This window comes from Cebidichthys violaceus, unplaced genomic scaffold (genome assembly GCF_023349555.1).
Source record: "Cebidichthys violaceus isolate CVI_PGR_0920_01 unplaced genomic scaffold, fCebVio1.0.p SCAF_13, whole genome shotgun sequence".
In the NCBI taxonomy this organism is placed as follows: Eukaryota; Metazoa; Chordata; class Actinopteri; order Perciformes; family Stichaeidae; genus Cebidichthys; species Cebidichthys violaceus.
The window spans coordinates 2,832,048-2,845,301 of NW_027176296.1; the positions used below are offsets into that span (position 1 = coordinate 2,832,048).

General features: G+C 43.0%; 1 protein-coding gene across 1 annotated transcript in view; it reads left to right on the forward strand.

Annotated features, from left to right (window-relative positions):
• The first annotated feature begins 827 nt into the window (after nucleotides 1–827).
• fbn2b (fibrillin 2b) overlaps nucleotides 828–13,254 on the forward strand; it is a 59,860-nt gene continuing 47,433 nt past the window's right edge. Inside the window, exons 1-3 of the mRNA XM_068707371.1 lie at nucleotides 828–1,013; nucleotides 8,277–8,359; nucleotides 8,538–8,639. Of these exons, the coding sequence (XP_068563472.1) occupies nucleotides 850–1,013; nucleotides 8,277–8,359; nucleotides 8,538–8,639 (349 nt within the window). The 5' untranslated portion in view covers nucleotides 828–849. The remainder of the gene's footprint in view (nucleotides 1,014–8,276; nucleotides 8,360–8,537; nucleotides 8,640–13,254) is intronic.

Consider the following 13,254-nt stretch of genomic DNA (forward strand, 5'->3'; position numbering starts at 1 on the left):
AGAGAATTGTACAGTGTCTGCAGGAGGGATGTGGAAAGCTCAACTAATAATCTTCATTACACCAGTAAGCTGTTCTGAGTCATCCTGAGTCTGTGGTAACACATTAGAAACACGTGTTGCAAATTGAGAGTACATAAAAACTAGTTACCAAGTAAGAAGAGAAGTTGGAATAGTTAGCTAGCTAAAGTTGAATTAATACGCCAAGAGTAATGTCTTAACATGTGAAATGATTAGCCAGCCTTGGCTAAAATCAATGGATTCATTGTTGAATTGTCCAGCCTCTCCAAGCCACTCCAAGTAATGCAGACCAAAACATCTTAAATACAGATTACTTAATTGTAAAAAATGTTGGAAGAATATCCACTGTACTATGATGTCATCTAGTTTGTTGTTATTATAAATGCCTTTATTGTTTCTGTTTTTACCATGTAAAGTGTCTTTGAGTGCCTTCTAAAGCGCTCTATAAATAAAATGTATTATTATTAAATATCATTAAATAACAGTTACTACCTTATGGTTTATCCAAATGATAAGCTTTGTTATTGAAATATGAGTGATGGTGCTGATAAAGGAGCACATGAGCTCATCTGACAAAGATGTTTGGGAACCATGAGCTGAACCAATTTCACCCTCAGTGTAAGTCTGATGAGTACCTCTGTATTTCAAAGTGTTTCTTAGCTTTCATCTTCTTCCTTCCCCTGTGTAGCCCCTGCTCTGGAGTGCACACCAGGACTTTTGATCTGGATCCAGGTCTAGATCCCTCTGCTCAGCCTGGGTCCATACAGTGAGTCAGTAAGAGTGAGAGGTGACCCGGAGATACTACGTTTGGAGGGATAGCCAGATCGTCAAATGGGATCAGGGAAGCTGGCCCAGGTGCTGCTGGGATGGGCGGCATTCCATGTGGCTTGTGGTGAAACCGGGAATGCACCGCACCAAGCCAGCCGCTTCACCGGCACTGTGGACCAGAGAGAGGTGCAGCGGGTCCGACGCCGTGGCCAGGAGACATTGAGAGGGTAGGAATGACAATCTATATGTGTTTGTGCGTGTCACGACTTTGACAAATCCCAAATGAGCAGCTTAATTCAGTTTGGTATTGATTTCATTCATATTATGCTGTACAAGCATTTATATGAAGAGTGGTGAAAAGAAGAAGAATGCATGAAGTTTGATTTTGCATACACAAGTTGGAGCATTCGTAGCTGTATCTGGAGAAAGTTTAAACATAAATGGCTTTCCCCTCTCACTTTCCTGGCAGCTTTCTTTCAACTGCTGTGCTTTCTGGGCTGAGGCCAAGCTCGCCTTATACCAAATTATGCTGCTGAATACTACCACATTGTTTTCTCAAAAACAGCACATGTTCGACCTTAACAGGCTGCTTGCCTTACTGAAATCTCCCAGCGTACTTACAGCAAATTGACATTTTCATGGGAAAGGGAGGAAAAAGCCGCTTTCTATACATCTCATGAGGGGATGATGAGTGAAATGCATGACCCAAATTCCACTGAGTGTATTAGTTAAGCTAGAGAAAGTAGTTCAGCACTGCAGCGAGGAGATTGCTGGCCCCGGTGTTTTAGGGTGAGGTCGGAAAATCACGTGTGTGTGGGTGGGTACATATACGTGCTTTTTAAGGTGTCGTTCATTTGATTGTCTGTAAGTGGGGAGTATCCAGTGAAATGAGCTACAGGGATCACCTCTCACCAGCTGCACCCCCCACCCTCCTCCTCCTCCCTCTGTCCCGTCTCTCTCCTGCAGACCAGCGCTTTCACTTTGTTACCTAAACACCATGAATCTGGGTGTGGGATGTATGTCTGTGCAGCAAAAGAGTTTTCACTGTAAATTTTGCCACTTTCTCGAAAAACAAAGGATGTGTTGTTGGGGCTCGTGTTCAGTGTCTGCATCAGTTATTCCAATCAGACTCCCATCTGTCCCAGCTTATGGTTCCCCCGGTGCCAAGCCACAGGAAATGAGGTTTTCGTATCACCCGAGGGGGGTATGAAAAGGGGCATTTGTTTCACTGCTGTAGGTGACAAAGCAGCAGAGAGAGTAACAGAGAGCAGAAAAAGTATGAAAGAAAGAGAACGCGTGAGGAAATGAGGGATGAGATGAGGAAGAAATTGGCAGCGATTGTGAAAGAGATAGAAAGGAATAACTTGTGAATTCTATTCAGTTGTGGCTTATTAATAGTGCAGGTTAAAGCTCACGTATTCTGTGACAGCCCAACTACTTCATAGAAATAGATTTGCCTGCCTTGTCACTCATTTTGGTTAATATGGAAGGAATTTGTCCATGTTAAATGAAGAAAATTGTCCCCTCTGCATTTATTTTAAAGGAGACGTTTTATACCAAAGCGACCGCGGTGGTCCTTTGACATTTCTAGTCCATTTTACTGTTTACAGTCACCAGTACAGAGTTATTCTGTCAGACCCAGTGTTCCTTGAGCCACAAATGAGGTCATTGGCATTGAACCCAAAACATTAAATATATGATCTGACTGAACAATAATTCACATTCACAGTTTGTCTTAGAGACAGTGAGCGGCCAGGGTAGAGAGTGAGGAAACCAGGAGACCTTGCACAATAGCAAATGATTTCCATCGAGTTGTGTTTGATTTCATGAGAACATGTAACAGAAGCCTGCAGACTTTTTCCATTACATTGTTAAGTTCTGGAAACACTGCTGTGTTAGGAATGAAATGCTCATGTAGTGGTCGTTTTGTTCATTGAAGTAAATAGGTGATGAGATTACACAACATCTCTGAAACTTAAAAATCTGTTAAGGCTAAAAAGAACAGTTTGCATGCTGGGATCAGGGCCATTAAAGGTTCCACAGTTATTTGAAAAAATGTTGACATCTTTGTGATTATTTTTATTGTTTTTCTAGGCGTTGCCTGGTAAATGTCACGCGAACCATTCAGAAACTTTTAAGCACCTCCCATGCACTGTGGCAGGCCCGGCCAAAGCAAATAGATGTTATGTGTTGAATTTATTGTCAGTTTCTGTTTAAGTGTCGTTGGCTGGAAATGATCCTAGTTTATCTGTAATCGGGTAGAATTAGTCATCTACACATGTGCGTGTTTCATCTAACCTCTGGACAGAAGCCGTAATGGGGCGAATGCTTTGTGTAGTGACGGACAAATGTTTCCTACACAGGAGTTGTTGAATTTTACTTTAACTCATTCACCCCAGCAAACTATAACTCAGGCGTGTGTATTACTGCTTTCATGTGAGAGCTGCAGCAATCACAGTGGACTGTCAGTAACGCAGTATGGGTTTCACAGATTCTCTGTGTGGGAGAAAGAGGGAGGTTAGGTTAATGATGGTCATTACGTTGGCCTTGTGCTCGGGTGCAGTGTTTATTTACTGGCTAGAACTCCATATCCCCTGGTCTGTCTCTGGTAGTGCTGGGTCTGATGCCGACTGACTCTGATTTATTGGCTCCCACCGCACACTGCAGCCTGGCATCAGTCCACTTAAGGGCGGTATCTGATCAGAGTTGGCTGGCTGGCTGGCCTGCGTTCCTCGATGGGTGATTGACCGTCTGGTTGGTAGAACGAGAGAAGGAAAGCTTTAGGAAGAGGCAGAACGTTTTTGCTTTTGATTTCTCTTTCTCACTTTCAAATTTCAAATTTTTTATACTTTAATAAGATCTCTTGTATGTTAGTGTTGAAGAATCCAGCCAAGTTCTTTTTTTTTTTTTGCAGCCACACATCTTATTAACTTAGCCCCGTTTGACCCAGCTTTACCCAGTTCTGCTGAGGATAGACGCCTTGGATGCTAGCTAACTTGGCAGACAGACAGCCCCAAAAGCAGAGAATTAGTTTCAGCCCCTCAAGTCCATTCCAGGTTAATGTCAATAACACGCCGATGGCCTGGATGGGGTCCTCTGTATGCAGTCTGCCTTGGCGTATGCCTAATTTAAAAGAGAATGGATGTCACAGGACAAACTTTACCTCAGACCTACAGTATCTGAGTGTTTAGAGGACAGAAGAAGGAAAAAAGAGACCCACAAAAATACTTGAGAACATTTTTTTATGTGGGATGAGTGAACAATTGCCAGTTTCCCTTTCTGTTTTATGTGCATTACATTCCCTTTTAGGTTTTTATGTGTCTGCATTTTATGCTTACTGTATGTGCAGGCTAAGACTGAGCTATAAAGAAGGGATTATCTGAGACAGCTGATTGGCATGTGGCTTCTCCAGAATGTCAGACTGTTTGAAAAGATTCAGCCATCAGTTTACTTACCACATTTGACATACACACAAATAAAAAAATAAAAAAACGTTTATGTGCAGAGCAATTGATATACAGCTTCTCCTTCTAAACGACACGTGATTATAAGAAACAGAACAATAAACCGACATCCTCTGCGGTTTGTGTGGTTGACCACAGTTTAAGTTGTTGTATCTGTATCTCCTGTTGTCTGTCAGCCAGAAGGGCCCTCACAACACCGATATAGTATTTAGTGATTCACTGGTTTTGTTAAGTGTCTGTCTCCGTTAGCCAACAATGTCTCACTCATTCCCTCTTTATCTTTGTTTCTCAATTCAATTCTTTATTATTATTATAATTATTGTCAAGATTAGTCAGTATATCTGTCTGTTTCTCTTGTCGCTCTCCCTCTGTCCTCCTAGCAGAGGGGAAAAGTACTTTTTAAAACTCTTTTTTTGGAGTACTATACTGATTTTTGATCTACTGACGTTTTACTTCATTCACTTTTACTTCACAATATTGAAATATTATACTCAAATATATATATTTATCTTATGGGTGTACAGTTACTCTGTAGTCTTTTGTACATTTTGTTTTGAGTAAATCTCCCACCACTGATTGATATCCATTTGCCTCATCACCATCTGTTGTTGGGTACTTTTCTATACACTGCATTCCCCTAACATCCCTACTCCTAAATCTGATATACGAGCAACATTGCCAGGTGTTGCTAGAGGCAGCAATACGTAAGAGTGTTCCTGAAGAGGGTCAGATACCAGGCAGATGACCCTTAACCAATGGCCAGTACACTGACACACATATACACGGACACAGACACCTGACTTGGAGCCCTAGCAAGTAACTTCTGTTCTCGGTCTTTATGGAAACAGACCGTCAGTAGTCATTTTCCACGCCTGCCCGGTGCTGCCCTTCCTTGTAGGTCAGTGCTGTGAACTGCTTTGACTTTTGACCTGCTGGATTCCTGCTTGGCAAGAGTACCCCCAGGCTACAGCTGCATAACATGTTGATTTTGCTGTTTCTAATTTTATAACTCGTTGAAAAAACCCCTCAAAGAAACAACAAAATACACTCAAAACGTTAGAAGAAGAAGAAGAAGATTAATTGGAATTCAGATTAACATTTATTTTCATTTTCACGTTAGTGGATCAATTGTTTTTTCTATCAACTGAACGAAAGCCACTATTAGAATTTCCCAGAGGCCAACATGACTTATTAATATTGCTGGTTTTATCTCACGAATGGACCAAAACCCAAAGATATTTAGTTTACTATGTTATATATGACAAAGAAAAGCAGCAAGTCTTGCAGTTTAAAAGCTTAAATCAGAGATTAATTGCCATAATTATTTAAAATATGAATGAAACTATTAATCATCAAAATAGTTTTTTTAAGATTCATTTTCTATAGGTGGATTAATCCACTCGTTGTTTCAACTATCTAATCTATCTCATATCTTGAAGTTAGAATAAATGCACATTGTGATAGCGTACATTTGGCCAACCAAGGCTGGCAATAACTTTCATTGTTCATATTTCTCCTTGTATGAGGTGGCAGCCATTTTCCTTTTATTGCTATTAATGGCAGTTAATGAGCGATCCACGGGCCGGGAGGCAACTTCAAAGGCAGCGACTTGGCCACAGAAGAGTTAATCTCCTTTAGATTGAGCCCTGAGAACAGCAGGACATTTCAATATTGAGAAAACCCCTGGGGATTAAACTCCTTTTTTATGGTCTTTCATTCTGTTTTACTTCAGTTCATCCTCTAAAAGCCTCCTCTCTGTGATAGGAGACCAGGCATTGACCTGGAGAAAAGAGCGAGAGAGAGAGAGAGAGAGAGAGAGAGAGAGAGAGAGAGAGAGAGAGAGAGAGAGCGAGAGGGAGGAAGAATAACAAACTAGAGCACCTCAGGGTCAAACCTCTATAATCCTTCATATATTGACATCCCCGTGGTCTGTAACAGTGGAAAATCTTCAGCGCTTTGTGGAGAAATAGATCAGGCAAGACGTTGGCTTCTCTGCTCATTAAGTGTTGGAATGCTGATGTCTCGCTCAATGCATTTCTGAAGTTTTCTTTTTCGGAGCTCAGTTTGGTTTGTGTGTCTGCCCCAGAAATTCGACCCCCGGCGAGGGTCTGGCCTCTTCATGCTTATGCTGCTCTCGCCTTCGTTTCCATATCTCTGTTTTCCGCTCCCCACTCCTCCTCCTGCTTCCTCCTCTTCTCAACATAAACTTGTTTTGCTTTCCCTCCCACTGATCCCGTTCCTTTCCCACCGTCCTGGGCCTCCACCATTCCTCTCACTCTCTTCACACTTGCTCCCACTTTCTCCCCACATGTAACCGTTTCGGTTTCTGTGAATCCCTGTCTTTTCTCCGCTTACTGTTTTATTTTTATCTTGCGTCTTTGTCTGACCACTATTTCTTCCTACATGAATATCTCTCTTCTGCTTGCCCACCTGTTTGTCTGTCCCTCTGTCTCCCCATGCCATCTGGTAATGTGGTTGGAGGTGTTCTCTGCTCTCCAACCATCAGAGATTCAAACTCCAGCTGTCATCTCCCTGGCGACAGCCCCGGGGTTACTACGGATACTGTCTTGTGAGGAGGAGAGGGAGGTCATCTGTTCCACGCAGGGGGAACTTGAGAAGTTCATCAGGGCTAACACTTTAGCTTTGGTCCTCTAATCTACTGGTTTGGACTGCATATCCAAGAGAAAGCTGCATATTTCTTGATATGCATACATTTATGCATAAAGTTCAGTTTACTCGTTATGATGAGGCGTATCACTCAACCCTAATGAAGGAGGCCATTGAGTTGCATCATGGGAAATGTCACACTCAGGACTAAAAGTCTGAATATCTCTTGAAGAATATCTGTCACTGCTTTATGGAAGTGCAGCACAGAATTCCTGGTGTGTCCTTTAATAAGTTGTTTTACCTAATCCTTGGTCATCTTAAAAACACAATGGGTAATCTACTTTAAACAGTCATAAATGATGTCCTGCAGGCAGAAAGCGATGTGATGCCCGTGGCAAATTACTTTACCATGAGCTTCTAGATCAGGCTTTATCCCAATTTACCAAGTTGTGGTCCCTCAGTACTTGGTCATGCCATTGGCAAATGCAAACAACTAACCACCAACACAGATGGCCGCAGATATACCCGTCATTATACGCTTTGAAAGGTCACTAAGGATATCATTAGTACCACCACATAGCTGGAATCATCCCTTCAGCTTGTTAAACAGCTTTATGCAGCATCTCTGGGTATTTCAGTTGAGTGCACACACTGACTCACACGCACTTTCTTATAGGATTTTGGTTTTGGGATTGATGCATGTTGGGAATTTTACTCCGTTTCTAAATAAACCGAGTTAAAAGTGGGTGTGTAATTATTCACGGAAGATAAAAAACTGGAGTGTTCTTCACATTAGTTTGTCAGGCAGCTGGCAGACCTCAGTCCCGCTGCATGTTTATGTGTGTGTTTGTGCGTGTGTTAGCAGAAGCCAGTCATCTCTAGATGTGGTTAAGCCATCTCCTCAGAGAAAATCTTTGTGGCTAACCTGTCAGGCTGATCAAGTGCTCTATAAGCTGTGATGACTCTTGCATCTGTCAGACAGGGTCAAAGTTCCCTGCAGGCTCTCCACCAGTAAGAATCCCAGCTGAGTGAGAGGGGCGGGCAGCGATGTGAAGCAGCACTGGATATTTGCCAAAGAATGGGACATCCAGGCCTGGAAATTGGGAGAAAGGAGGACTTTATACATCCTGTCCTTCCAAGTTTAAATTCAGCCTTGAATGAAAACAAAATGCTGCCCCTCATGTTTTGGGCCCCTCACATTTCCTTCCCCTCCTACCCTCCCTGAAAATACCTCCATCCATCACTCGAGGAGGCTTTTTATCGAAGTGTGTTTTGTTTACTCTAAAAGCCTCGGCCATGCAGGTCTTGGGTCGCTCAGAAAATAATGCATGTGTGTATTTCTTGAGGGGTTTTACTAAAGTTTGGGAGGTCTGGATGAGTAGTGAGTTTGTTTGTTTTTTCTTTTTTTGTCTCTGTCAGGCCCAATGTGTGTGGCTCTCGCTTCCATTCATACTGCTGTCCGGGCTGGAAGACTCTGCCAGGAGGGAACCAGTGTATTGTTCGTAAGTTCGTCCATCCTTAAATCCTCTTAGTGGAGAAGATGACAAATACAGTAGACGTGGGACTGTTCTGTTTGTGTGATTGTGTATAAGCAGAAGACATGTCATATGAATGAATCAATTGAATTCACTCTCCTCTCCTGTCATCTCCTCTTTCTCCTCTTCCTCTTCCTCTCTCCAGCAATTTGCAGGAATTCGTGTGGTGATGGCTTCTGTTCTAGACCAAACATGTGTACCTGTTCGAATGGCCAACTCTCTCCCAGCTGTGGAGCAGGAGGAGGAGGTCAGTAACAGTGCCACTCATCACACACATACAGTAACTGAAACTTCATCAAACAAACCCCATCATTGGTGGGTAAGAGACAAATATTACATTACATTCATCTGACAGTTTAAGCAAAAGCCGCTTACATCTCTTCCCCCACATACTCATCAGATACAATTTTGGGTTCAGTGTCTTGCTTGAGGACATTTTGATTTCTGGGGAACCAACCGCCAACTCTCCAAGAGCTAAAACAATTAGTCGATTATACAATTAGTTGATCGACTGCAGCTGCATTTAGAGACTCGATTCATTGTTCAAGTAAGCAAGCAAACGTGCTTGCTTACTGTATCTGCTGCTGCTTTTCTGTGTCTGTTTTGGAGTGTTTGTTGGAAAAAACAAGACACTTGATGATATTAGGAATGCTTGGGAAATACGCTTATTGACTTTCTGGTGAAGCCTTAGATTAGAAGATCAATAACACTCTCATATCTGTCCATTGAATATTAGTCTTAACTAAGTCTTAAGTAAGGAGTGTAGACAACTGAAATAGTAGGCCTATAGTCTTATTCTAAATTACCTTACGCCTGACTTTACTGTGTGATCCTGCTGAGTGGCCCAAACAACTGATGAAACGATATTGGACGCTACACTGAGCAGTTTCAGTTCCTACTCATCCAATTACTCAGCTTTTCCAAAAGTAGTGATTCCAACCCTCTCTCACAGGAGCCAGAATAGTACCGTAGCCAGCGTAATATTAGTGTATAGAGTCCCAGGCCTGCTCTTCAGCCTGCAGGTCACAGGGTTTGTCAGGATTAGAGTAGAGTCTGGCTGCCCCAGCTCAGTCTGCTGGGCTTAGTTACAGACCACTCAGGATGTGTGTGTGTGTGTGTGTTTGGAGCGAAGCGAGGTGTTTTACTGCACATGCCGACTGTGTGAAATCCCGTTTGTCTTAGCGAGATTAGTGCAGTGTGTGCAGGGTTTAGATATGAAGTTAATATGTAGCGGACATGCAGAAAACATCGTCGTTAAGCACCACTTTGGGAGCATGCAAAGTACGTGTCGATGTGTGTATCAAGTAGCGTGCAATGTGTTCGGCTTCTCTGCTTTATTCGGCTCGTCAGTCACGCCTGGCCCCTGCCAGACCCTTTACACATGCTCACATTCCACGAAGTCCGCTAACGCACATTTTCAGTCACGCAGCTGCACACACAGACAGATACACAGACACTCATACTTTTATACTAATGAGACAGACAAAAAAAAAACTGGCACACGCAAACTAACAGTGAGCATCAGATGGCTGTGAACCAGATGTGTAAAACAGGATCTGGTCCAGCCGTAAGTAAGGACGACCCTTAGAGGAAGGGCATTGAGGGTGGGGTGGAGGAAAATCAGCCTCTGACCTGAATGGCAGGATACGCACAGATCTCCTGCAGAGTCAGGGCTTTGGCAAAAGCTATGAAGTCATGTTCCTTCAGGGCAGGAGTGGGGCTAGAAAGTAAAGTGATACATTAGAGTGAGAGCTTAGCAGAGCTGGACCGAACTGATCGTCCTACTCTGTGGTTCTCAGCTGTCCCCAGCAGGGATTTATGGGAGCTTTTCAACAGGTTTACAGGCAGTGGAGAGGCAGGGAAGGAGGCCACTGAGATACTGTATGATCTAAATAATCAGAGACAGCTTTATTGTTCTATGATTAGTATATGGGGAATGTGTTTTAGTGCACCGTTAAGAGTGTGTCACTGCGAAACAATCTTACTGTGGTCCCTATGGTACCTTTCATGAAGGTCAGAGGTCAAACAGCTTTATGGCCTGAGATAAACATACAACCATCAGTGAACACTGAATGCTGTGGAGTGACCCCAAGTAACCGAGGAGGTCACCTTATTTTGTAAAAATTAGCTGTTGCTAATTTCCTCACTGTTCTGCATGTAACTACTCCAAACTCTACTGTGTCTAAATCTATGTTATATTTGGGTGAGGTATCTGCAATTGGCTTGTATTAAGTCATAAAGCTTTGTTTTGATTTTAATTCTCACAGAGCAATACTTTTTTCAGGCATTAATGAATTATTGAGTTAAAAACTGTTTTCACAACGTTATCTGTGTCGGATGCTTCAGACCAGGAGAAGGCAAACCCTCCTCATCGTAGCTCTTGTCCGCCTATACGTGCAGACTCCCAAATTCAGCTTTTGGACAGAGTCCACCATTTAACAGGATAATTCAGTGCAGTTGGAAGCAAATTGCAGTTCTATCGAGATCCGTTTGGAAATGCCAATTTCCTCTGCCTTAATTATACAGCCTGATTCTAGCACCCTGGTTCGCTAAGTTATAGATAGAATCTTTATGTCTCACATCTTGCCTGCGGAATGCAGAGGTTAAAATAAATCAGCAACACATTTGTGCTCTTCTACATTTAATCCAATTGTCTGGGACTATTGTTTTGTCCACACACATGGTGTTTGACTCTTTCTGGAATCTTTGCTTTTTGCCAATGAACAATATTAGCTTGTGTCTCTGTGGATAGCCTGGCAGACCTTTCAAAAAATGAATTTAATTTCCTGAAATAGAAAAGTAAAAAAGCACAGCCAAAGTGGCTTTCTAACTGCACTGATAACCTGGAGTTACATGTCAGTTCCCAGACAACGAAAGTTCACGCTGCAAGTCACCCTTGTAATAAACACACTGACAGTTTAGGGCAGAGCAGCTGTGCTGAAGATCGCATAGGGTCATCTTAATAACCTTGTCCTCCCATACCCATAATTAGGAAATCATTACCACAGATGTTCTTGCCCTTATGCTGAGAAACAGCTGTCTATATACTGACAGGCTTCCATTGGCTATTGACTAGGAGCAGAGTGAGTCCTGGGAATGCAGAGAGAGGCCTTTTTAATTAGAAGCCATGCCACTACTTCAACATAGTCCAACTTGACCGCAAAGTAATGCTTCATCCTGAGGTCTGTAAGCAAGTAAATGTGTCTAATATACCCAGAAAATTGATGATGTGTGTGAGGTACAGTGTTAACTAAGTTGGAGGGCTGTGAGTTTCCTAGAATGGAAAGAAATCTTTGTATGTGACTCTCAACTAGCTTTGACAGCATCTCATGCAGCCCTCTGTTTCACTTCATTTCCCATCCATGCCCAAGGCTGACTTGTCACTTATCCCTGGGGTGTGTTTAAACCAGGACAAAACACAACTATAAAGCTCCTCAGTTTTCCATCAGACACACACAAATGTACCCGCACACACACACGCTTGACACACAAGCCTGGACTTCCTGTGTTTCGCAGCCTCTTGTAAAAAACACCCAGATGTGAGCAGCTCACTCGCGACACTACCAGAGTACAGAGGTGCATTGTGGTGCCACAAAGCAGCACCCAACTCCTTTTGCTCAACGTCTGGAAGACACACACACACACACACACACACACACACACACACACACACACACACATATGCACATCCCCCTACCCTTTTGCTTTACACGTGCAGCTTTCCAGGCACGGGTCATTGGAGCAAACCATCTCTCTCCACCTGCGGGGGATGAAGTGCAATGAGGAGGGGGAGCAAGAGGCGAGGTTAACCAGTGAGATCATCTCCTTCTGTCTCCAAATGTGCTTGTTTGCTTCCTTCTCCTCCTCCTCCTTCTCTCGTCTAGTTCCCGTTGCAGACATGGTACCTTTCCAGCACCTGTCCCGTTAGCCTCTGTTTCTGAGGGCAGAGAGTTTCTTGACTAATTTAGAAACACTGTTTGTGTGTGTGTGTGTGTGTGTGTGTGTGTGTGTGTGTGTGTGTGTGTGTGTGGGGGGGGGGGGCTTGTTTGAAAATTGGAAGAGTTAATCCAAGCTTTGGAGGTTTTCTCTACAGTTTGTTCAAAGGAGAGGAAAGCTGAAATCACTCACTGCAATCATCATTCAGGTTCCACATCACTGCTCCTATTGTTGGCCTTAAATGAAGAAAAATAGTCATTAGAGTGTGGAGCGTTAACCTCATGTCTTGGTCTCAGGAGGAAGACCTGACACATCTCCTGTGAAAGTGACTGAGATTAAGGGTGAGAAAGAGAGAGACAGCACACTAGTACACTGACAGATAAACCCAGCCTGCCCCAGGGTCCCAAAGAATTAGCTTTAATTTATCACCATATGTTACCATGAGACACAATCCAGACAAAAAGTTGTTTCTGCCAAATCTGTATGTAGAGTCTGCCAAGTGTTGCACATGAGAAAGTTAACTGGAATTCCTTCCAGACTTGAGATGCATTTCTGTGAATTACACCTCACATTTACTGAAACTACAGAGGGTCCACTTCCAAGATTCGTGCTATTGTGCTTTGACTCATGTAACTGAAGTCTGAAATGTGTAATCTGCCAGTAAGGCAGGCATGAGTGATCACAAAGAAGAACCAAAGAGTAGATACACTCATCCTGACTCACACAAGTCATATTTAGTGTGTTTGGGTACAGTCAGAATAAGTGGCTGCATTATAGTGCCTGAAGTACCTCCTGTTTGGCAAATGTGCAAACTCAGAAAGTCTCATTAGACAACTTCAGCTATGAGGAAGCTCAGTCATTTCCCTTCTGCTGCACAGCACCGCATGCCAGAAATTTTAAAGAGCGAAGGATACATAAACAGACAG